Below are 26,565 nucleotides of genomic sequence, written 5' to 3'. Positions count from 1 at the left end.
CCCACTATTAAGCCACAATACCGGCAAGAGTGGGCCCCCCCCCCCTCCCAACAACTTTTACTTCTGAAAAGGCCTCATTAGCATGGCATACCTTAGCTAAGCACCACACTACCTCCAACAAAGCACAATCACTGCCTGCATGACACTCCGCTGCCACTTCTCCTGGGTTACATGCTGCCCAACCCCCCCCCCCACAGCGCACACCAAAGTGTCCCTGCGCAGTCTTCAGCTGCCCTCATGCCACGCCACCCTCATGTCTATTTATAAGTGCGTCTGCCATGAGGAGGAACCGCAGGCACACACTGCAGAGGGTTGGCACGGCTAGGCAGCGACCCTCTTTAAAAGGGGCGGGGCGATAGCCCACAATGCTGTACAGAAGCAATGAGAAATATAATCCTGTGCCACCGCCATCAGGAGCTGCACACGTGGGCATAGCAATGGGGAACCTATGTGCCTCACACTATTCATTCTGTCAAGGTGTCTGCATGCCCCAGTCAGACCGCGTTTTTTTATAAATAGTCACAGGCAGGTACAACTCCCTATTGTGAAGTCCCTGTGGACCGACAGCATGGGTGGCTCCCTGGAACCCACCGGCGGTACATAAAAATATCCCATTGCATTGCCCAACACAGCTGAGGTAGTAATGTTGTGCTTAATGCAGGTGGGCTTCGGCCCACACTGCATGCCCCAGTCTGACTGGGGTTCTTTAGAAGTGGAAACAGATGCATTTATAATTCCCTGTGGACCCACAGCATGGGTGGCTCCCTGGAACCCACCGGCGGTACATAAAAATATCCCATTGCATTGCCCAACACAGCTGAGGTAGTAATGTCGTGCTTAATACAGGTGGGCTTCGGCCCACACTGCATGCCCCAGTCAGACTGGGGTTCTTTAGAAGTGGAAACAGATGCATTTATAATTCCCTGTGGACCCACAGCATGGGTGGCTCCCTGGAACCCACCGGCGGTACATAAAAATATCCCATTGCATTGCCCAACACAGCTGAGGTAGTAATGTCGTGCTTAATACAGGTGGGCTTCGGCCCACACTGCATGCCCCAGTCTGACTGGTAATATGTACCTTAACAGTAACCTCGTTGGTGGTAATGTGGTGGTGACTGCGGACCTGGTAGCGCGGTTTTATGTAGTTGGTTTTCGGAATGTGGCCAGGATTAAGTGGGTCGTGGCGGGGGGATGGTGGTGGTGCTCTCTTGTTGTGTCGTTAAAGGTGAAATTCTTGGACTGCCACCAGACGGACCAATGCAAAGGTATTTGCCAAGAATGTTTTCATTGTTGGAGGAGGAGGGGGATGTTTTGGAGGCACTATGTGTCCTCTACACGTGTCCGTGGTTATATGCACCTTAACAGTAACAGCGTTGGTGGGAAGTGGCCTCGCCGCCATCATGTCTTTGTGAAGCCTCTGTTTCCACACCCCAGTGACATACCATTAGCAGCGGTATAGGCAGAGCCCAGAATTATTAACATTTCAGCGGTAGCATTAGGGACAGGCCCCACTAACATATCACTAGCAGCAGTTTAGGGAGATAACAGTCTCTTTCACATTTCAGTAGCTGCAGTATAGACAAGGCCCCAGTTACATTTATGTAGCTAAAGTGTAGGCCAACCCCACACACCTTTCTGTACCATGAGTGCAGGCGAAGAACATAGAAATTACTATGATTGATTACACTGTAGGTGAGGGCCCCCAAAAATTGGTGTACCAACAGTAGTAATGTACCTCAGAAAAAATTGGCCATGCCCAACCAAGATGGCAGGTGAAACCCATTAATCGCTTTGGTTAATGTGGCTTAAGTGGTAACTAGGCCTGGAGGCAGCCCAGTTTAACGAAAAATTGGTTCAAGTTAAAGTTTCAACGCTTTAAAGAGCATTGAAACGTATAAAAATTGTTTAGAAAAATTATATGAGTGAGCCTTGTGGCCCTTAGAAAAATTGCCCGTTCGGCGTGTTTACGTGAGGTTTCAGGAGGAGGAGCAGGAGGAGGAGGAGGAATATTATACACAGATTGATGAAGCAGAAATGTCCCCGTTTTGGATGGTGAGAGAGATCGATGCTTCCATCCGCGGGTGCAGCCTACGTATTGTTTAGGTATCGCTGCTGTCCGCTGGTGGAGAAGAAAAGTCTGGGGAAATCCAGGCTTTGTTCATCTTTATGAGTGTAAGCCTGTCGGCACTGTCGGTTGACAGGCGGGTACGCTTATCTGTGATGATTCCCCCAGCCGCACTAAACACCCTCTCTGACAAGACGCTAGCCGCAGGACAAGCAAGCACCTCCAGGGCATACAGAGCGAGTTCAGGCCACGTGTCCAGTTTCGACACCCAGTAGTTGTAGGTGGCAGAGGCGTCAGGGAGGACGGTCGTGCGATCGGCTACGTACTCCCTCACCATCCTTTTACAGTGCTCCCGCCGACTCAGCCTTGACTGGGGAGCGGTGACACAGTCTTGCTGGGGAGCCATAAAGCTGTCCAGGGCCTTAAAGACTGTTGCACTGCCTGTTCTGTACATGCTGCTCGATCTCAGCACCTCCCCTGCTACCTGGCCCTCGGAACTGCGCCTTGTGCCACTAACGCTGTCGGATGGGAATTTTACCATCAGCTTGTCCGCCAGGGTCCTGTGGTATAGCAACACTCTCGAACCCCTTTCCTCTTCGGGAATGAGAGTGGAAAGGTTCTCCTTATACCGTGGGTCGAGCAGTGTGTACACCCAGTAATCCGTAGTGGCCAGAATGCGTGTAACGCGAGGGTCACGAGAAAGGCATCCTAACATGAAGTCAGTCATGTGTGCCAGGGTACCTGTACGCAACACATGGCTGTCTTCACTAGGAAGATCACTTTCAGGATCCTCCTCCTCCTCCTCCTCAGGCCATACACGCTGAAAGGATGACAGGCAAGCAGCATGGGTACCGTCAGCAGTGGGCCAAGCTGTCTCTTCCCCCTCCTCCTCATCCTCCTCATGCTCCTCCTCCTCCTCCTCCTGAACGCGCTGAGATATAGACAGGAGGGTGCTCTGACTATCCAGCGACATACTGTCTTCCCCCGGCTCTGTTTCCGAGAGCAAAGCGTCTGCCTTTATGCTTTGCAGGGAACTTCTCAAGAGGCATAGCAGAGGAATGGTGACGCTAATGATTGCAGCATCGCCGCTCACCACCTGGGTAGACTGCTCAAAGTTTCGAAGGACCTGGCAGATATCTGCCAACCAGGCCCACTCTTCTGAAAATAATTGAGGAGGCTGACTCCCACTGCGCCGCCCATGTTGGAGTTGGTATTCCACTATAGCTCTACGCTGCTCATAGAGCCTGGCCAACATGTGGAGCGTAGAGTTCCACCGTGTGGGCACGTCGCACAGCAGTCGGTGCACTGGCAGATTAAACCGATGTTGCAGGGTCCGCAGGGTGGCAGCGTCCGTGTGGGACTTGCGGAAATGTGCGCAGAGTCGGCGCACCTTTTCGAGCAGGTCTGACAAGCGTGGGTAGCTTTTCAGAAAGCGCTGAACCACCAAATTAAAGACGTGGGCCAGGCATGGCACGTGCGTGAGGCTTCCGAGCTGCAGAGCCGCCACCAGGTTACGGCCGTTGTCACACACGACCATGCCCGGTTGGAGGCTCAGCGGCGCAAGCCAGCGGTCGGTCTGCTCTGTCAGACCCTGCAGCAGTTCATGGGCCGTGTGCCTCTTATCTCCTAAGCTGAGTAGTTTCAGCACGGCCTGCTGACGCTTGCCCACCGCTGTGCTGCCACGACGCGCGACACCGACTGCTGGCGATGTGCTGCTGCTGACACATCTTGATTACGAGACAGAGGTTGCGTTGGAGGAGGAGGTGGAGGAGGGTGCTTTAGTGGAGGAAGCATACACCGCCGCAGATACCACCACCGAGCTGGGGCCCGCAATTCTGGGGGTGGGTAGGATGTGAGCGGTCCCAGGCTCTGACTCTGTCCCAGCCTCCACTAAATTCACCCAATGTGCCGTCAGGGAGATGTAGTGGCCCTGCCCGCCTGTGCTTGTCCACGTGTCCGTTGTTAAGTGGACCTTGGCAGTAACCGCGTTGGTGAGGGCGCGTACAATGTTGCGGGAGACGTGGTCGTGCAGGGCTGGGACGGCACATCGGGAAAAGTAGTGGCGACTGGGAACTGAGTAGCGCGGGGCCGCCGCCGCCATCATGCTTTTGAAGGACTCCGTTTCCACAACCCTATACGGCAGCATCTCAAGGCTAATAAATTTGGCTATGTGGACGGTTAACGCTTGAGCGTGCGGGTGCGTGGCGGCGTACTTGCGCTTGCACTCAAACACTTGCGCTAGCGACGGCTGGACGGCGAGACATTGCTGGATTGGGCCGAGGACAGCGGAGGTGAGGGTGTGGGTGCAGGCCAGGAGACGGTAGTGCCTGTGTCCTCAGAGCGGGGTTGGATCTCAGTGGCAGGTTGGGGCACAGGGGGAGAGGCAGCGGTGCAAACCGGAGGCGGTGAACGGCCTTCGTCCCACCTTGTGGGGTGCTTGGCCATCATATGTCTGCGCATGCTGGTGGTGGTGAGGCTGTTGGTGGTGGCTCCCCGGCTGATCTTGGCGCGACAAAGGTTGCACACCACTGTTCGTCGGTCGTCAGGCGTCTCTGTGAAAAACTGCCAGACCTTAGAGCACCTTGGCCTCTGCAGGGTGGCATGGCGCGAGGGTGCGCTTTGGGAAACAGTTGGTGGATTATTCGGTCTGGCCCTGCCTCTACCCCTGGCCACCGCACTGCCTCTTGCAACCTTCCCTGCTGCTGCCCTTGCCTCCCCCTCTGAAGACCTGTCCTGAGTAGGCGTTGCAAACCAGGTGGGGTCAGTCACCTCATCGTCCTCCTGCTGCTCTTCCTCAGAATCCTCTGTGCGCTCCTCCCTCGGACTTACTGTCCTTACTACTACCTCACCGATAGACAACTGTGTCTCATCGTCATCGTCCTCCTCACCCACTGAAAGGTCTTGAGACAGTTGCCGGAAGTCCCCAGCCTCATCCCCCGGGCCCCGGGAACTTTCCAATGGTTGGGCATCAGTGACGATAAACTCCTCTGGTGGGAGAGGAACCACTGCTGCACAATCTGAGCAGGGGCCGAGAACAGTTCCTGGGAGTCTTCCCGCACCTGAGTATGTGTCATTTTCGTGGAGTGAGGAGGCTGGGAGGAAGGAGGAGCAGCAGACAGAAGATTCGGATTTGCAGCAGTGGACAGCGCAGAACTGTGGGTGGACGATAGGTTGCTCGAAGCACTTTCTGCCATCCACGACAGGACCTGCTCACACTGCTCATTTTCTAATAAAGGTCTCCCGCGTGGACCCATTAATTGTGCGATGAATGTGGGGACGCCAGAAACGTGCCTCTCTCGTAATCGCGCAGCAGTCGGCTGCGATACACCTGGATCAGGAGTTCGGCCTGTGCCCACACCCTCACTTGGCCCTCCGCGTCCTCGGCCGCGTCCACATCCTCCAGGCCTACCCCTACCCCTCAGCATGCTGTATTACCAGTGATTTGATTTCCCAGGCAGGAAATAAATTGGCGCAAGCCTGCTGTTAAACGTAGCTGTCTGCGTATGATTTCTTTACGTTCTCCACCCACCACACACGTACCCAGAACGCTGAGGACTGTTAGAGGCAGGCCAAATAGAATGTTTCCCTTTTTTTTTTTTTTAAAGGGAAGGCCCACTGACTATATTCAATCAGATAAGATTAGAAATGTGTTCCACAGAACTGCAGTGTTATATGAAGTGCAGCAGAGCGGTGATTTTTCCCAGGCAGGAAATAAATTGGTGCAAGCCTGCTGTTAAACGTAGCTGGCTGCGTATGATTTCTTTACGTTCTCCACCCACCACACACGTACCCAGAACGCTGAGGACTGTCAGAGGTAGGCCAAATAGAATGTTTCCCTTTTTTTTTTTAAAGGGAAGGCCAACTGACTATATTCAATCAGATAAGAAATGTGTTCCACAGAACTGCAGTGTTATATGAAGTGCAGCAGAGCGGTGATTTTTCCCAGGCAGGAAATAAATTGGCGCAAGCCTGCTGTTAAACGTAGCTGGCTGCGTATGATTTCTTTACGTTCTCCACCCACCACACACGTACCCAGAACGCTGAGGACTGTCAGAGGCAGGCCAAATAGAATGTTTCCCTTTTTTTTTTAAAGGGAAGGCCCACTGACTATATTCAATCAGATAAGAAATGTGTTCCACAGAACTGCAGTGTTATATGAAGTGCAGCAGAGCGGTGATTTTTCGCAGGCAGGAAATAAGTTGGCGCAAGCCTGCTGTTAAACGTAGCTGGCTGCGTATGATTTCTTTACGTTCTCCACCCACCACACACGTACCCAGAACGCTGAGGACTGTCAGAGGCAGGCCAAATAGAATGTTTCCCTTTTTTTTTTAAAGGGAAGGCCCACTGACTATATTCAATCAGATAAGATTAGAAATGTGTTCCACAGAACTGCAGTGTTATATGAAGTGCAGCAGAGCGGTGATTTTTCCCAGGCAGGAAATAAATTGGCGCAAGCCTGCTGTTAAACGTAGCTGGCTGCGTATGATTTCTTTACGTTCTCCACCCACCACACACGTACCCAGAACGCTGAGGACTGTCAGAGGCAGGCCAAATAGAATGTTTCCCTTTTTTTTTTAAAGGGAAGGCCCACTGACTATATTCAATCAGATAAGATTAGAAATGTGTTCCACAGAACTGCAGTGTTATATGAAGTGCAGCAGAGCGGTGATTTTTCCCAGGCAGGAAATAAATTGGCGCAAGCCTGCTGTTAAACGTAGCTGGCTGCGTATGATTTCTTTACGTTCTCCACCCACCACACACGTACCCAGAACGCTGAGGACTGTCAGAGGCAGGCCAAATAGAATGTTTCCCTTTTTTTTTTAAAGGGAAGGCCCACTGACTATATTCAATCAGATAAGAAATGTGTTCCACAGAACTGCAGTGTTATATGAAGTGCAGCAGAGTGGTGATTTTTCCTAGGCAGGAAATAAATTGGCGCAAGCCTGCTGTTAAACGTAGCTGGCTGCGTATGATTTCTTTGCGTTCTCCACCCACAACACACGTATCCAGAACGCTGAGGACTGTCAGAGGCAGGCCAAATAGAATGTTTCCCTTTTTTTTTTAAAGGGAAGGCCCACTGACTATATTCAATCAGATAAGATTAGAAATGTGTTCCACAGAACTGCAGTGTTATATGAAGTGCAGCAGAGCGGTGATTTTTCCCAGGCAGGAAATAAATTGGCGCAAGCCTGCTGTTAAACGTAGCTGGCTGCGTATGATTTCTTTACGTTCTCCACCCACCACACACGTACCCAAAACGCTGAGGACTGTCAGAGGCAGGCCAAATAGAATGTTTCCCTTTTTTTTTAAAGAAAAGGCCTACTGACTATATTCAATCAATAATATATGTCTTCTGTCCCTGCCTACACAATTCTGTCCCTGTAGTATTACTGCAGGGCGCAATGCTCTGCACAGCCGATTTTGAAAAAAAAAAAAAATGCAACACTGCTAACAGCAGCCTGCACAGTACTGCACACGGTTAAATGTGGCCCTAAGAAGGACCGTTGGGGTTCTTTAAGCCTACAATAACTCCTAACACTCTCCCTGCCTAACCACCACTTCTGTCCCTGTAGTATTACTGCAGGGCGCAATGCTCTGCACAGCCGATTTTGAAAAAAAAAAAAAAAGGTGTAACACTCCTAACAGCAGCCTCCACACTACTGCACACGGATAGATGTGGCCCTAAGAAGGACCGTTGGGGTTCTTGAAGCCTACACTCACTACTAACACTCTCCCTACAGCAGCTCCAACACAACAGCACTTTCCCTCAGCTAACTCACAACGCATCTGAGGCGAGCCGTGGGAGGGGCCGATTTTTATACTCGGGTGACATCTGATCTCGCCAGCCACTCACAGCAGGGGGGTGGTATAGGGCTTGAACGTCACAGGGGGAAGTTGTAATGCCTTCCCTGTCTTTCAATTGGCCAGAAAAGCGCGCTAACGTCTCAGAGATGAAAGTGAAAGTAACCCGAACATCGCGTGGTGCTCGTTAAGAGTAACGAGCATCCCGAACACCCTAATATTCGCCCGAGCATCAAGCTCGGACGAGTACGTTCGCTCATCTCTAATACTGACACAATGAACTTGTTAAAATATTACTCTAGTTGAGATTAAACTCAGAAGAGTAATGTTGTGGGGTAATAGTATGTTGACCATATAGTGCAAACACCACAGTGTTTTCTGTTTCCTAAAACCATACCAATTAGCCATTTGATATTACAAAACAGAGGTGCAACAGGAGTATTGCAGATAAGAGCTTTATAAAGCAAATAAAAAGCGAGTGTGCTGTGATTTAAAGTATGCTGTGTCTTAAGTGTGTGACTTGAGATAAGTGGGCACTGCTGTGTGTGGCTGCTTATTTTATTGTATTTACTTATTTGTTTTATATCAAGTCACAGTAGTCTTATATCTTATACTTTTAAGTATTTTATTTTATTTCTCCTAGAGATTAAATACATTATTTATTGAGGGGGTTACATTGTTAAACTTTGTTATGCTTAAAAACACATGTAGTTTGCTAGGGTGTTCAATCTCCAGAGTTTTTGCACAGGTGATTAATTAAGAGTGGGGTTAACTAACTTAACTAAGGTGTGATAAATTGCATTTGTTGAGCTTGTTGTATCCTTTCCAAACTGAGCAGAAGCAGACTTATTGCAGCTAGGATCTATATAAAGCAAACAAAAAGCAAGTGTGGGAGCATACAAATGTATGTGCTGTGATCTAAAGTGTGCTTTGTCTTAGGCATATGATTTGACACTAGTGACTTTAGAGTCAGGGACTTTAGAAGGAAGCCACCTAAATGTATTTATTGCTTATCTCTATTTAATTTTCACTTGCAGATATTACTTTTATCTAAGTTATCTGTACTATTCCCCATTTAGACAATGCTGTCTAGTGTACTTCTTGTGCCGTGTATGCAGTCCTTGAACAGCCATTCAAGAATGCATACTGCTGTATACGATGTATGCGTGTTGCATATTTGGAAGCCCAGATTCTGAATCTTATTGAGGTCCATTGACAACATATAAAAGAGTTAACTGCTCACTGAGCAGATACGAGGGGTAAATGTGGGGATGGATGGTAGCAAGACCCAACTAAGGGGGTGGCCATTTTGGACTTAATATCAACCAGCAGGCTCAACATTTACTGTAATCGGAGCATTGAAGCCAGCAAAAGGAGTGATGATGTCATGCTGTGCACCTGCCAAGGCCACATGCAGTGTCAAAGGGCAACCTATGTGTTTATATTCATGACTTTAACTCCTTCCTCTACTAGCGGTTTGACATGTAGCAGCAGGTCTGGGCAGATTACAATAGGGGAGGTTTGACAGGCCGTGAGACCCCTAAAGCCTGGGTCTGGGGCGGCCGCCCCCGTCTTCCCTTTTATAATCCGCTATTGCCTATATAGTACTCTAAGTTGGAACGCAGATTTAAATTTTTTTTTATTTAGAGGCACCTCCTCCCACACGGATTCTCTCTGTCGACTAAGTACTGCATTTTGTTTGACTAGTGGTGGTATGCAAGAGACAATGTACTCTAATATCGGTGTGACTTTTCAAGGCATGTACATCCGGGGTTGGAGAGGGGGTTCAAGGTCAGAGGTCACAGTGTGCTTACAGCAGCAGCGGCCGCTAAAGTAGAGTTACAGACAAAGCGAGTTAAATGCAGGCTAAATTTTCCTTTACACTAACTTCTAGCAGAATATGCAGATTTTTTGAGCAATAATTTACTTACTTTTACATTCTGGTGGAGACGGCTCCCATAGTCCTCGGCTGCTGCATGTGATATTACTGGAGCCAGTCAAGGCATAACCTTCCTCACATTCAAATTCCAACACATCATGTGGCACATATTCGCTTTTCGAGCCCGACTTCACGTGTGAATTGGGAACCTCTGGATTTTGGCAGGTAACTGATGTAGCTAGTCAAGAACAAATAATATTGTAACAAAATAACAGTAAAAGAGACATTAAATTTAATGCTCTCAGGAGAATATAAATTATACTTTATTAGAAAAAACCCTTGAAATGGCCAGAAAAGCACCTTAACCCTTTGGAGTCACAGCCAGATCACTCAATTATGAGGTTTTACTTTCTTTGGTGATAACTATGGAAAGCCGTCTTGTATTCAAGTGATTTTACATTCCTTCTTCTGGGACACAATATATGTTACATTACTGGTAAATTTTGGTTGACATATTGTGCGATTGTAAAAAAAACAAAAAACAATCAGAAATTTTAAAATATTGGGAAATATTAACAGTTCAAAATGTGAAATGTTCTGCTTATAAGACAGTAACATCATACAACAGACAGTAGTTAATAGATAACATTTACCACGTCTACTTTATGTTGCCAGCATTTTTAAATGTCCTTTTATTTTTTTCAGTATGCTAAAAGCTTACGGCGTTTAGCAGCATTTTTCTTGACTTTTCAAGCAAATTCCAAAATCTATTTTTATAGTGACCAATTCAGTATGGCCGCAGCCCTTCACAGAAATTAAAGCAAAGTGGAGGGAAAATTTTTAAATGTAATTTTTTTTTAGACTTTCAGTTTTAAACAATTTTTTGTAACACAGCAGGGGTTAAACAGAGAAATAAATATATATTTACTACCCTACTTTTGCATTTTTCAGAAATATCTCACGTGGCCCCAGAGTGCAACATGACTCAAACATAGGCCTTAAAAATGAAGTATTTTGAATGTTGGGGTTTCCCTTTCATTAGGACTTTTAAGGCAACAAATAAAAAATCCCTCACAAAAGACAAGTCTGGAGACCCCTCAAGGAATTTACCTAGGGAATTTCTGATCCCACTGGTTTTTTATGGAATTTAACATTTTGCCATGAAAATGAAAAATGTTATTTTTTTTTGTAATGATACATAGGTTTAGCCCTATAGGTTTCATTTCCACAAGGGGCAAAGGAGAAAAAAGTACTCTAAAATTTTCCCAGTTTTCAAAACTGCCCATATGTAGATGTAAGCTTCTGTTTGGCCATGCAGCAGAGCTCAGTAGGGAAGGAATGCTATTTTTTCACAAAGATTTTGCAGGAAAAGATTTTGGGTACCATGTGGCATTTGCAGAATCCGTGAGCTACCGTAGTAGTAGAGTGGAAACCCCCAAGAAGCAACATTTTAGAAACTAGAAAGTCAGCATTTTGACCATATTTGAAGCCTAATTTTGTGATTTACCCAGTATAACCTGTTAATTGCAGAGGCTCTGATGTGAGAACTAAAAAGGAACCCCAAAGAGTGACCACATTTTAGAAACTACACCCCTCAAGGAACTAATCAAGAGGTGTAGTGAACATTTTGACCCCACAGGTGGATGGTGCAAAAGGAAAACTGCAACTTTTCCACAAATATTTTTACGCTGTGCACAATACAGATACAGCCTTTTCAGCAGGCGGGGAATTTAAATCCTCGCCTGCTGAAGGAGATTCAGAGCAGTACAGGGAGAAGACAGGCTGGACGCGCCTGAGCCCCGGCAGCTGCGGAGAGGTATATATATATATATATATATATATATATATATATATATATATATCTTTTTTAACACATTCAAGGCATGATTTTCACGGAAGGGCTTATATTTAAAGCCCTTCCCTGAAAATTACTGCAGGGGTTGCCTGCATCCTATTGCTTTCAAGGGTCTGCGGGAAGCAGCCGTGGCCCCATTGAAAGCAATGCTGGACGGACCTCCATTCACGTGTGTTTGTGCACGTATGTGGGTGCCCGGTTTTGTGTGCACCTACGTACGCACACGCACGCTCATGTGAATGCAACCTACGAATATATTGCATATAAAATTCATATTTAATGCAGAATTGAAACATAAATCTCAAACTAAAGTTATAAATAATGAAAAAAAATATAAAAAAATATATTTAAAGGGGTATTCCAGTAACTAAATGTTGTTTCATGTTTTCAAACTGATGTATGGGTGGGGGCTCAAGCACTAGGACCCTCACTGATCCAGAGAACACTAGAAGACGGCAGCTTTTGCCTGAGCTGATGTAGGCAAAGTCGTGTTCAATAGGAGCTCACCACGCATGTGTGATTGCACTCCATTCATTTAAAGGAGACCGACGTAAATAGCTAAGCAACCTTGCACAGGTCAGACTGGGTAGGAACTGCGGTCCTCCAGTGAATGTAAGTAGGGCAAAGGGGACCCCACTGATCCATCAGTTTCCACCCATCCAGTGAATGGGTGAAAACTTGAAAAACATTTAGGTTACCCGAATACCCCTTTAAATTATCACTAACTGAAACATTCTAATTCTTTCATCAAAAATGAACTTACCATCATTTGAATTTGGGCATATAACTGTAAGAAAAATTAAATCCCATAAATATTATAACCTGGAACCTCAAATACATTTAACAGCTGCTCAAGTTAAGGTTTTTTAGATATATATTAGAAAGTATTCTAACAGGAGAATCTATTACCGCATAAAGGATAATTTCTCTTAACTGCTTACAGTTAACCCCTTAGTGACCACCCATATAATTTACTACGTCCTGTGTGGCTGTGCTTTATTCTACAGCGCCGTAAAAACATGCTCGCCCTGTAGACTAAAGCTTTGGGGTCTGTGCGGGTGACAGCTCCCTGCTATCAGCTGCCGGAGGTAGCCGACAGCCTGGAGCTGTCAATGGATAATGGCGATCGCATAAAAGTGTAAAAATAATTAAATTTAAAGTTTCAACTACTCTCATGGATGGGATCTATGAGGAGAGCTGAAACTACTGACCTAAGGCCTCTGCGATATCCTGCGGTGTTCTGATCCTTCCAGGACCTGACGCCGTTTTTTGCGCAAGTGCCATTGCAAGATGTCGGGCGTGTGTGCAGAAGGTCCGGGAGCTCGGAAGTTTGAAATCTCCCTGCTTCTGGCTAGCATGAGTAGCCAAGAGCAGGAAGATGTTATCGGGGGCCGTGATATGTGGTTTGCGGTCACATGATCGCTGTTTTCCAATGGATAACAGTGATCACGTAAAGTTTTAAAAAAATTGAAAAAAAGCTTACATTTCATCTCCCCTTGGGAGGGAGATCAAATTATGTACCTAAGGCCCTCCTAAGACCTTACCCCGACTTCTGTGAATGGGCCCGTCAGCAAAAGGGGGGACGTATGCGCAAAAGCCGCAAAATGCCAGGATAATTTAAAATTTTCCTGCTCCTGGCTACCAAACGCGGTCCTCGGTCATGTGATCGCTGTTATCCAATGGAAAAGTAAAAAAAAGGTTAAGGGTTCACCTTCTATCATCGATCTCATCCATAAGGCGAGCTGAAATTACTTACCTAAGGCCCCTGGGGATGTCCCCCAATGGGATCTTTATCTGCAGACCTTTCCCCAGCTTTGGCGTATGCGCCCGTTGGCAAGATGGCGGATGCAAGCACAGAAGCTGGGGAGAGCCCGGAAAATGTAAAATTTCCTTGCTTTTGGCTGCTAAAGGTAGCTGAGAGCTTGGAGCAGTGACCGAGGACCGCGGTATGCATTCTGCGGCCACGTGATCGCCGTTATCCAATGGATAATGGTGATCACGTAAAAGTTTTTTAAAAAGTTGAAGTTTAATCTCCCCTCACCGATGTGATCGGTGAGAGGAGATGAAACTTTTTACCGAAGGCCTCTGCATTTGAACCCGATGTGCTCATCCTCCATGGACCCCCCGGCTTCTGTGCATGCGTCTGCAGAAAAATGACAGACACATGCGCAGAAGCCGGGGAGGGCCAAGAAATTTAGAATCTCCTTGCTCCCGGCTACTAAAGGTAGCCAAGAGCCTTGAGCAGTAATACGCGGATCAGGATCAATCAAATGCATTGGCTTACACATTTCTGCTCACAGTAACGGGTCGGAATTACTTAATCCACTCGTAGAAAACAGAATGCAGCATGTTTTATTTTGCTGCGGATATCTGCAACAAAGAGCCGATTGTGCTCTATTGTCGTGGATATACCAGCAGCCAATACGCAACTATATGGTATATGGGCTGTGGGTACCCACATCATCACTAAGCGACAGAGCGAGAAATATAAACAAAAAAAGGTGCATAGCTGCCTATGGGAGTACACAGTTATGCGCAGTACATTATGCGGTAGGCAGGCTCACAGCTGGGATCCACTGCGGGCCTCCTCAAGCGGATTTCACATACGGCTGTATGAGCTAGGTGCTATTCAGATCGCTAACTGTAATGCCTACGTAATTTACAAGAAGCCCCCGAGAACGTTTGCCTTCCTGCAGTTCTAGGAGCAGCTTGTTAAGCACCTTCTGCTTGAGACAGCCGCAGCTTACAAGCCTCATAGAGAACCACTTTATATACCCCATCCCTGCCACTGTGGTCAAGAAATACCCCCCCCCCCCAAAAAAAAAAAGTATCAGGTTTGCAGCAAGCATGGGAGGAGGAGGAATACCCATTTTTTTGCCCCGTGTACCCATCCCAATCAGACTTTTGTAATGACCCCTGTGGGGGGATTATTTTTAGGGAGTCAATTTTTTCTCTGCACAAGTGTGCAATGGGGCCTGGAATTTATTCAGTTGTGTCCTTAAAACTAATGGGTGTTCCCTCCATTATAGGCCTAACCATGTGTCCTATAAGTAGATTGGGGCTACAATGGGTATGTTTCTGAACATGGGATAAACATCCATTTTGGAGTGAAAGTCTTCATTCATATTTGTGCTGTACAAAAAAAACTGTTTTTAAAATGACACAATTGCCAAAAAAATGAAAACTGTAATTTATTCCTTCTGCTTTGCATAGATGAATTCAAAAACTGTGGGGTTAAAATATGCAGTGCACCCTTAGGGCGCCCACCCACTGGCGATTTTTTTCACTGCGAAATTCGCAGCATTTTTTTCTCTGCAGGGGTCTATGGGACTTGTAATGTTAAAATCGCGATCGCGCAAAATCGCAATTTACCGCGAAATCGCGATTTTGCGCGATCGCGATTTTAACATTACAAGTCCCATAGACCCCTGCAGAGAAAAAAATGCTGCGAATTTCGCAGGGAAAAAAATCGCCAGTGGGTGGGCGCCCTTAGACGAATTCATCTAGTTTTCAAAATAGGGTCAATTTTGGGGGTTTTCTGCTATTTTGGCCGCTCAAGGGCTCTACAAGTGTGCAATGGGGCTTCAAATACCTTCAAGCAAAATTTCTGTTCTGAAAGCAACAGGATAATCCTTTCAGTTTGGGCCCCGTTGTGTATACGGACATAAGATTAGAGCCACAATGGGTATGGTTCTGAACACAGTAGAAACAAGGGTATCCATTATGGCGTGCAAATCCTCATTTTCATGTTCACTATAGAATTTAAAAATTGCCCTTAAAGGGGTTGTCTCGAGGAAGCAGTGAAATTTTTTTTTGCCCAGTCCCCCTTATTAAGCATACATTACTAAGCCCCCCTGTAAATGACTTTTCTAGCCGGTTTCTACTTACAGTTCCAGCGTTTCAGCAACTTATAAAAAGTTTCCCCAAGATGGCCGCCGGCTCTTTTCCCGTCGCTTGCTGTAGCCCGACGTGCGCGCTCCCGAGACGCTACCAGCTGTGTCTCCCTGACAACCAGACGCCCCGCAGCCGCCGACCGGACCCCGGGATTGAACGCGGCCGACCAGTCACCCACCGCCAGGCAGCAGGTAACCGGCGCTAGGCCCCGGCTCCTCTGCGCTAGGCCCCGGCTCCCCCGCGCTAGGCCCGGATCCCCAGCGCTAGGCCCCGGCTCCCCAGCGCTAGGCCCCGGGGCCCAGCGGTAGGCTCCGGGGCCCAGCGGTAGGCCCTGGGGCCACAGCGGCAGGCCCTGGGGCCCAGCGGTAGGCCCCGGGGCCACAGCGGTAGTCCCGGAGCCCAGCGGTAGGCCCCGGGACCCAGCGGTAGGCTCCGGGGCCCAGCGGTAGGCTCCGGGGCCACAGCGGCAGTCCATCACGCGTCACCCCCGTCAGTCCGTCACCCATCACTTACCTGGGCGGCTGGGCTGGGCGGCTCTGCTGGGCGGCTGGGCGGCTCTGCTGGGCGGCTGGGCGGCTCTGCTGGGCGGCTCAAGTTTCTGCACCTTCCTCTAAGAGAGGATGGTAGCAGAATGGCCGCTCCAGCGTGCTCCCGAGAAGATACAGCTCGTCTGCGCATGCGCAGAAGAGCTGTAGCGGCAAGCACACTGAAGCGGCTCGTGCTCAGAGCAGAAGACCAGACTGCGCAAGCGCGTCTAAAAAAGCAAGCCGCCAGCGAATTTAGATGGAACCATGGAGACGAGGACGCTAGCAACGGAGCAGGTAAGTGAATAACTTCTGTATGGCTCATATTTAATGCACGATGTATATTACAAAGTGCATTAATATGACCATACAGAAGTGTATAACCCCACTTGATTTCGCGAGACAACCCCTTTAAAATGTATTATTTGCAAAAATATGACCTTTTATTTTTTCACCTCTAAATTGCATTAACTTCTCAAAAAAATGTGGAGTCAAAATACTCATGACACCCCACAGTGAATACATTGAGGGCTATATTTTTTAAAATGGGATCATTTGTGGGGGTATCTATCATTCTGACACCTATGAGTCTTTACAATGTTGGCTTGGTGTAGGAAACAAAGTGTTCCTCAAAATGTTAATAATTAGAGATGAGCGAACGTACTCGGTAAGGGCGATTTCGCAATCGAGCACCGCGATTTTCGAGTACTTCACTACTCGGGTGAAAAGTACTCGGGTGCGCTGTGGGTGAGCGGGGGGTTGCAGCGGGGAGTGGGGGGGAGAGGGAGAGAGAGAGGGCTCCCCCCTGTTCCCCGCTGCTACCCCCCACTCCCCTCTGCAACCCCCCGCCCCACAGCGCACCCGAGTACTTTTCACCCGAGTAGTGAAGTACTCGAAAATCGCGGTGCTCGATTGCAAAGTCGCCCTTACCGAGTACGTTCACTCATCTCTATTAATAATTAATGTTAAATTGTACGTCTCCTAAATGACTAAAAAAAATAAAAAATTTTCAATGTGCTTCCAGAATAAAGTAAACAGATGGAAATATATATCTTTTTAAAAATTTGTGCACTGTATTAGCACATAGTGAACATATTGCATAATCACTGAGACAGAGAAGTTCCAAAAATATATTCAAAAATCACTGAAGGAACCGAATATTAAATATTAAAATTTACCTTTTATTAATTATTTCTAAAAGAGTTCACTACTAGAATTATAGACTAAACATAAAGATGAAAAAAACCACAAATAGAATCAAAAAGGATCAAACGAGAAAAAAAGAGGAAAAAACCCCGGAATGAAGATAGAATAACCAGGTTAAGTGATTAGTACCACTAGGGTATAGTAGAGATGCTGCTAGGGAACCTCGGATCTATAATCACTATGTATACAACAAAAGGCTGCTCATATACAACACAGTGTTAACGGGTATAATCATAGGGAAGATCCATCCAGACACACAAGCCTGTATTGTGTGTGGCAAATAGCTGTAGCATCAGCTGCTGGATCTACTCTCTGGGGTTCCTGCGGTTGGAAGTGTTGATTATAACAGTCTATTAAAAAGAGCCAAGGAAACATAACCACTTGCCACTAATAAGCAGTGGGTAAGATGGCTCGGACCTTATTATAAAAAGAACTGTTATCTCATTTGGGGAAACCTCCCATCCCGTTTAGTGCTAAGGAATGAGTCAGAAATATCTAGAATCCTGTCACTGCTACAAAGATATTAATATGCTCATAGCCGGCCTAGCAGCAGAGTTATAGTAATCTCTAATAGTCTTGTTGTGACATTAGATGATATAACCCTACCTAGAAAAAATCCTCACAACATGATCTAAACAGTCATGGAGGGAATAATCATCTGATGGTAATAAAAAGTCCTTTATTGTAAAATGCAATGTCTGCTTTTTTTCTTTGAGCTTAAAGGGGTTGTCTCGCGGCAGCAAGTGGGGGTATACACTTCTGTATGGCCATATTAATGCACTTTGTAATGTACATTGTGCATTAAATATGAGCCATACAGAAGTTATTCACTTACCTGCTCCGTTGCTAGCGTCCCCGTTGCCATGGTTCCGTCTAACTTCGGTGTCTTCTTGCTTTTTTAGACGCGCTTGCGCAGATGCATCTTCTCCCTTCGGCTGGTCTTGGAAGCATCGGCGTTTTGGCTCCGCCCCCTTGTACGCATCATCGCGTAGCTCCGCCCCATGACGTGTGCCGGTTCCAGCCTCCTGATTGGCTGGAATCGGCACATGACGGGGGCGGAGCTACGCGATGACGCGAAAAGGGGGAGGAGCCAAAACGCCGATGCTTCCAAGACCAGCCGAAGGGAGAAGATGCATCTGCGCAAGCGCGTCTAAAAAAGCAAGAAGACACCGAAGTTAGACGGAACCATGGCAACGGGGACGCTAGCAACGGAGCAGGTAAGTGAATAACTTCTGTATGGCTCATATTTAATGCACAATGTACATTACAAAGTGCATTAATATGGCCATACAGAAGTGTATAGACCCACTTGCTTTCGCGAGACAACCCCTTTAACTATCTACTTCAGATGACTAGTAATGACTAGAGATGAGCGAGCCTACTTGGTAAGGCAGTTACTCGAGCGAGCATCGCTCTTCTCGAGTAACTGCTTAGTGATCCGAGCAGGCTCGGGTGGGCTGCGGGGGTAAAGCTGGGGAGAGAGAGAGATCTCTCTCACTTTTCCTCCCGCTCTGCTCCGCTACCCTCACCCCCCGCAGCCCACCAGAGCCTGCTCGGAACACTAAGCAGTTACTCAAGAAGAGCGATGCTTGCTCGAGTAACTGCCCTACCGAGTAGGCTCGCTCATCTCTAGTAATGACATTTTATTTACTGGCACTCAGAATATCTCCTTGCACTGCCTTGCAGTGCTGGAGTTCTAGGTTTAAATCTGACCAATGATATTGCATGTATTTGGTTTATGTGACTGAAATACACAGATGAGACCTTCAGATTGTAAGAGACAATCAGGAGAGGGAGGCAGGGTTAGGAACATGTGTTTTCGGTGGAGTGGTCCTTTAAATTAATATATGTTTAAATACAAAAAATGTTTATAATTATGGGCTGGATAAACATATAAAAAAATATTTTGTGGGACAGCCCATTTAAAGAGAGGCCAACCAATCAGTAACTCCTCCCTGTAACAAGGCTAGTCTGAGCAGTCTCATCAGCGGATCCCCCTCCGACGGGACATCTGTGGAAGCAGTTGCATCGAACATGCCCCCACAGTAAACTTAGAAAACAGGAAGTAACAATGTATCAGGAGACAAGGGTGCAGCAAGAGAACTGCTGATTATTACATTATGGGAACAGGCAAATGTCAGCTATTTGTGTAACTCGCTTGGGCGTATGTCGCGTATGCAAAATATGCAACAAACATCAAATACACATGTAACATGTATATTTGCGGTGTATGTTAAATTCCCATTGCCTAAAATAGGACATGCTGCATTTCTTTTCATGCGCATGGAAAAAATGCAGGTGAGAGCAACCCAATAGGATTCAATGGGCTTTTAGCACTGCATAATACCTGGGTGACATATGTCTGAGTGAGTGAGCCCTTAGGGCCCCCACCCACTGGCGATTTTTTTCCCTGCGAAATTCGCAGCATTTTTTTCTCTGCAGGGGTCTATGGGACTTGTAATGTTAAAATCGCGATCGCGCAAAATCGCAATTTACCGCGAAATCGCGATTTTGCGCGATCGCGATTTTAACATTACAAGTCCCATAGACCCCTGCAGAGAAAAAAATGCTGCGAATTTCGCAGGGAAAAAAATCGCCAGTGGGTGGGCGCCCTCATAGTTTGTTTGGAGCAGTATACTGTGGAAATGTTCAATCATTTATGCACATCATACCTTTGCTTGGTGTATCAATCTCTGGTGTGGGACCAAATGTTCTACTTTCCATGAAATCCACAGTATCCTGGTCTTTATGGACAAGAAGAAATATGGCAGACATATTAGATTGTACTCCATTGTAGGCAAAAAAAACTATAATAAAGTCATTTTTGAATGTGGTGATGGTGCTGAGGGTGGGGAGTTATTTCAATGTCTACATTGTAGTCGATGTGAGCAATAAAGATACACATGGAGTGAGCTCTCCCTAGGGGGTACTACCAGTTGCATTTGCCGGGGACTTTCCTGCTCTGCTAGGTCTATGTGAGATCTCCACTAAGGAGAAGTCGGAGGTTTGTAATATGGCCAAGTACCTGAGGCCTAACGATTGCATACTACAAAATATACTGTAGCTTCATCTTAAATACTTATTACCTTTACAGTACTAACACTATGACTAATATTCAAGTGACCCCCAGCATGACCACGACAAGGAGAAGTTTGTTGGGGTAGGCAGTTGAGCTTGACTGCTGTCGCTCCATAAAGCTCTGTGGTTCTTATGGACACAAGTGAGTGTTCTCGGCTATTGCTCCTATGCAGCAGTTTACTGTGGAAATTTTTAACAATTCATGAGCATCATACCGTTGAATGGTGCAGTAGTCACTCGTGGGGGACCAAGCGTTCTGCTTTCCGTTTCTCTGAAATCTTGAGCAGCCTGGACTTTAAGAACAAGAAGAAATATGGCAGACATGTTAGGGTGCATTCATACGAGTGTGTGCGTACATAGGTGCGCACAAAACTATGCATCCACATACGTGCAAAAACAATCGTGAATGCAGGTCCGTGCAGCATTGCTTTCAATGGGGCTGCAGCTGCTGCCGGCGGCCCCATTGATGGCAAAGGTCTGCAGGCAACCCCTGCAGTGATTTTCAGGGAAGGATATTAAATATAAGATCTTCCCTGAAAATCATTCCTAAAAAAATGAATAAATGAAAAATACTTACCTCTCTGTCACTGCCAGGGCTCAGGTGCGTCTAGCTGCTTTGGTCCCATTATTGTAATGAGGTTCTTTCAGCAGGCAGGGATTTAAAATTGAAAGAAATGGTCTGCCGGCAATCCTTGCAGTGATTTTCAGGGAAGGGCTTGAAATATAAACCCTTCCCTGAAAATCATTCCTATTTGGTGTAAAAAAATAAAAATACTCACTCCTCTGCGGCTGACAGGGCTCAGGCGCGTCTAGCCGCTTGCGTCCCATCATTGCAATGAAGTTCTTTCAGCAGGCGGTGATTTATAATCCCCACCTGCTGAAAGGATTGCGTCTGATTGGCTGAGCCCTCAGCTAATCACAGGCAGCGCTCAGGCATACATTGAATGGGCAAGCCCTGCCTGTGATTGGCTGAGTGCTGTGACCAATCACAGGCAGTGCTCCGCTGTCATTCAATGAATTCAATGAGTACTGTCTGTGATTGCCTGAGCGTCAGCCAATCAGACACACCTAGACGTGCCTGAGCCCCAGCAGCCACGGAGAGGTGAGTTTTTTACACCACATAGGAATGAGTTTCAGGGAAGGGCTGGTATTTAAAATCACTGCGGAGGTGGCGGCATCCTATTGCTTTCAATGGCAGCCCCATTGAAATCAATAGGAAAGCTTTGTGATCCTTTGTCACAGTTGTGACAGCTATGGCAGGGGATTCTTTACTCCCCATGGGAAGTCCCCTTGTCACTGAACACTATGACAGTGCTCTCACAGTGTTCAGGGATGAGGGGACTCCCCGCGGGGAATATGGACACGCACCAAGGACCTATGGTGCCGTATGTCTTATGTTTTGCAGGTACGTGCGTTTGCACGCCTATAAAACACAGAAATGTGAACACACCATAGGAAACCAATAGTTCTAATAGACGCGTGGTTTTGTGCGCACCTATGTACGCACACGCTCGTTTGAATTCACCCTTAGATTGTATTCAAGTTTACAGTTCTGTTCTTGATAAAAATTTAAACAGCAATTTCTCTACAAAATAAATAAGATATAAAGGGCTCCTTCATGCTGACGCTGTCTCCTCTGTCCTAGAGCAGAACTATGACAAAGCAAGAAGTGCTGGAACCTGCCCATGCTGAAAGACTGAATTTAGTAAAGTCTTTAATGATATATTCACATAGCAGATTTTGGCGCAGATCTGGGTATGGTTTCCACTCCAAGAGCCACAATAAATCTGCATCCCATTGGGAATCCAGATTTTTCTGCCATGGATCTGAAATTTGTATTGTGCAAAAATATACCGGATGCACACCCCATGGTCCGGCAGGTGGAGGGCTGCAGCTGCCCCATGCCTGCACTTGCTGCAGTCTGCTAACTTTATTGAAGGTGAAAGTGTACTAATACTTTCTGAATTCTCTCCTTTGTGGTCTGTACCACTAAAGCCCTATTTTTGCTTATCTTAAAGTTTATCCTTTATATGACAGGTACGCATACAGGGCCTTCAACCTTCTAGGCTTGCAAATGGATTGAAACAGTGGTGTGGTGCTGGCATGGGGCTGTTTGCTACAGAACTGGATTTTGTAGCAATGGTGTCATGTGGTCACCTCCCCACACACAGCTATGAACAAGCCTGTTAGTATGGAGGTCTGGTGCATGCATCTGATTTGGTCTTACCAGTTGTCTTATCCCCTGTACATGTTATTACAATACATGGGGCATTTGGATTACAAGGTTGTAGATTCTTTCTTCCCCATACCCACCTCCTGAGGAAGTGTTGGGTCGTGACGGTTTGCGGACTAAGTGTTAGCTAATATGCATCACTTCTGTCAGCACTAGTGCTATATATATTTTTCCATTCTTTCTCATTCTACCCTTATTCACGTTGATATATAGCACGTTGTGGGTATTTTGCAAGGGTTCACTCACACGGGTGTATTTGCTACAAGTATTGGGCACATAATACGCAGTGAGTACAACCACCTAATTTCAAAGGGTTCATTCACATGAGCGTATATTTTTACACTTTGTTCGATCATGTGAAAAAATATGCAGCATAAATATGCACCGCAATAGGCCATTGGAGTGAATGGGCAAGCGCAAATATGCAGTGAATATGCAGGAAAATTGCGTAATTCACTGCATATTTGCACAGCAAATCAATAGAAAACAGAACCCCCACCGCGGATGTGAAAGCAGGTAAAAGATGGCGCCAGAAGAAGGTAAGCTGATGGAGGCAGTGCCCTGAGCAGTGTTCTGCGGGGATACATTTTGTCCTGACATTCCTGTGGGTGTTACCTAAACCTTGTTGTAGACCAAGTACATACTACATAGCAGTGATAATCTCTAATGGCAGTGGCCTCTTTCAGTAGAATAATGCACCCTGCCGCACTGCAGAATTGTACAGGAATGGTTTGAGGAACATGATAGAGTTCAAGGTGATGACTTGATTTTTGAATCCCTCAAATCTCAATCCGATTAGGCATCTGAGGAATTTGCAGGAAAAACAAGTCTGATCCTTGGAGGCCATGTCCGGCCACTTACAGAAAGTAAAGGATCTGCTGCTAACCTCTTTGTACCAGATACCACAAGGCACCGTCACGCATCGTCAGAGCTGTTTTGGCAGCACAACAAGACCCCACACAATATTAGGCAGATGAGTTTATTGTTATGGCTTATCACTGTATATAGCTTGTATCAATCACTTACCATGACTTCTAGGTCTGACGTTAGCTGAAAATAACACCAGGAGTGTGAAACTCCTAATAATGATTGCCAGTAGGTGCATTTTTGAAGGACCTAAAACAATATACTTAATATTAGTTTTGAAATGCAATATGCCAAAACTGCAACACAATTTTTTTTTTAATGCAAGAATTGCTTCCTTCCATGTGACATTTATTCCTGAATTTTTTTAAATAGGCTCCGCGCTGCCATGCTATCCCATTGAAAGTCCTTCATCGTGCTGTGGGGGGTGCCGATGGGGCACAGGAAAGGGTCTTCCCTCCCGTTGACTGTTTAGACGTGTGTTCAGCTTTGGCCATGGCATCTAAGCAGTGAACTGCCATGATCAGAACTAACTGTGATTGTGGCTGTTACTGGCAGCTGTCAGAAAGAGCTGATAGCCGCCAGGTATGGAGCGGAATCCGCTCCCAAGCACCCTTCATGACCTCATGAGGTATATTTACGTTGTGCAGTCAGGAAGGGGTTAATTGGATTTCTTATTTGTGTGCTTTACAATAGTAAGCATTCACCTTCCCTCATGGATGGTAAATTACATCGGTTGTCCAGGGTTAGAAAAACATGGCTGCTTTCTTCCAAACACAGCACCACCCTTGTCCGTGGGTCGTGTGTGCTACTACAGCTCAGCTTCATTAAATTGAATAGAAGCTAAGCTTCAGTGCCAGATGCAACCCACAGACAAGGGTGGCGCTGTGTTTGGAAGACAGTAACCATGTTTTTCTAATCCAGAACAACCTCTTTTGCAAAGTATTTTGCAACTGTGAAAGCCTCTCTCATATGGCATTGTGCCCTGTCTGTGTTTCACAGTGAAGTAGTGTTTAAACCTATATTTTTCAGTGATAAGTTGTAAATGTCAGCTTATGTATTTTTGGACAAAATATTACTTGTGCCCTGTAGAGAGTACTAACCCTTGTGGATTATTTCAAGGGGGTATTTTCATCTTATAAAGTGGTGTCATCACTAGAATGGGGCACCGTTGTTCAGGAGAAAGCCAGTGAAGGAGTATAGCACTACACTCATTGTCAGCATTGGCCCCAGGAATTGGACCCCCACGAATATAAATTGATGGCATATCCTAGTAATGTTATGAACCATTAGTTTTTTTTTTGCGACCATCATAAATGTAAATATTTTACTTTCTTTAGATCCTTGACAAATGGGGTAAAAAAAAATGTTGCCGAGGCCAAGAATAAATGGGTCTTTCAGGGGTTAAAAATAAAGGTAAGGACTTATCCACGCTACCGTTAGCCTCCGTTAAGTATTTACGTTTTTCTGTTCTGTTTGAAGAGTAGAGAAACGGAAATAAAACTGGAATTAAACTTCTCAGTTTTATTCCCGAATTATTTCAATGGGTTTTCATTAAAACTGAAGTATTTCTGTTTAATTCCGTTTTTCAAAAAGTAGCCGAATAACTTTGAATGCGATTATATATTTTAAAATTAATTTCCAGCACAGCAAAAAGCAAACAAAAGAAAAAGTTTCAAAAAGTTGACATAAGGGGAATTATTACATATTTGATACAAGAGATGTCCTATATGGGTAACATAAGTAGGGAAATAATCATCAATGGCAACCATTACATTTCCTTTAGTGATTATCACCACAGATCCTGAATAGTACATACACTTGTACAATCCCATTCTTCCTGCATTGCCCCTGTACTAGTTGTATAGCTCTGCCATAATATTTGTGAATGAAGGAGGATATGCACACCGTGTTGTTGGTCCTGTATGATGTAAATTACCTGTTAGTGCTGTATGATGTAAATTACCTGTTAGTGCTGTATGATGTCAATTACCTGTTGGTCCCGTGTGATATCAATTTATTATACACGGTTTACAAATTGCAGTATAAGCACAATAAATAGATCAGAACAATTAATCTTACTTCAAATTAACTTTTTTATCCACTTACTGCGCGCTCTGGAGTTGTCAGGTCACATGTATAGAATCCCAGTGTTTGGGTACCTCTCTTCTTAAGCAATTCTTAGCTTTCTGTTCACTTTAAAAAGTTCCGCTATTCTTTAGCAGCAATTTTGTCTGTTTAAGGTAGAAAGTAAAATGGAAGATAAATGTTTAGAAAAGTATTTACAAAGAAACTAAGTAGAAGATAAGACAAAGTCATACAAGAGTGTTTGGTGATAAATGACTTCTGACTACAACTGCAATGTTTATTTATAGAAGGAAGTACAGTTTAGAAAAATGCGCGTGCGCTACAGCCAATCAATATGTAAACAAGTGGATGTTGAAACGTTCTGATTTGGAAACCTATGCAAACAAAACACAATTCTTAACACGTATTTTTACTTCCTTCTAATTTCAGCTGAAAGCACCATTCATGAACAGAAAACAAAAATTGTTAAAGGGATCCTACACTAAAAAAGGGGAAACTGGACTTTTTATTTGTATAGCAGCAACTTATTCTGCAGCACTTTCAGGTATTTTTTAATTTGTTACCCCCCAGCAAGCTGGGTACTCATTTTACCGACCTCTGAAGGATGAAGGCTGAGTAAACCTTGAGCCAGCTACCTGAACCTGGGGAACCGGGGATTGAACCTGGAACCTTCAGGTCTTGAGCATACTGCTGCCTTAACAATCTGCGACACATGAGGCCCCTATAAAAATTTTGTTCCCCAAGGAGTTGGATGAAATGTAACTTTTCAATATACATACTGTCGTAAGATCCCTTTACATGGGACAACTGTTAGGTGCAGAAGCCCTGAGAGCCGACCCACAGATTATTGTTCCTTTGCATTCACACAGCGATAGTCATTCAGAAAATGGAAGCAGAGCATCGGAGATCGCATCGAACCACCTATCTCAATTCACAGCAAACAGGCAGTTGTTCATAGATGAATGACTGCCTGTTAACACAGGACGATAGTGACTTGGTCTTTAGCTCAGGTAAAAACCAAGCAACTACGACACGTGAGTGAATTCTTGCTAAGTGCTCTGTCGGCGGCCATGTG

General features: G+C 45.8%; 1 protein-coding gene across 3 annotated transcripts in view; it reads right to left on the bottom strand.

Annotated features, from left to right (window-relative positions):
• LOC136625751 (C4b-binding protein alpha chain-like) overlaps positions 1-25,764 on the bottom strand; it is a 603,882-nt gene extending 578,118 nt beyond the window's left edge. For 2 of the 3 annotated variants that reach the window (XM_066600212.1, XM_066600214.1), the window contains exons 1-5: positions 25,512-25,763; positions 23,565-23,654; positions 20,521-20,598; positions 19,900-19,971; positions 9,801-9,986 (exon numbers count right to left, since the gene is read on the bottom strand). In XM_066600212.1, the coding sequence (XP_066456309.1) occupies positions 9,801-9,986; positions 19,900-19,971; positions 20,521-20,598; positions 23,565-23,643 (415 nt within the window). In that variant the 5' untranslated portion in view covers positions 23,644-23,654; positions 25,512-25,763. Of the gene's footprint in view, positions 1-9,800; positions 9,987-19,899; positions 19,972-20,520; positions 20,599-23,564; positions 23,655-25,511 lie in introns of all 3 variants that reach the window. The other variant, XM_066600213.1, reaches the window with a different exon arrangement.
• Positions 25,765-26,565: the final 801 nt, after the last annotated feature.

The sequence above is a fragment of the Eleutherodactylus coqui genome, chromosome 4 (assembly GCF_035609145.1).
Source record: "Eleutherodactylus coqui strain aEleCoq1 chromosome 4, aEleCoq1.hap1, whole genome shotgun sequence".
In the NCBI taxonomy this organism is placed as follows: Eukaryota; Metazoa; Chordata; class Amphibia; order Anura; family Eleutherodactylidae; genus Eleutherodactylus; species Eleutherodactylus coqui.
This window is presented reverse-complemented; position numbering and strand designations above follow the sequence as displayed.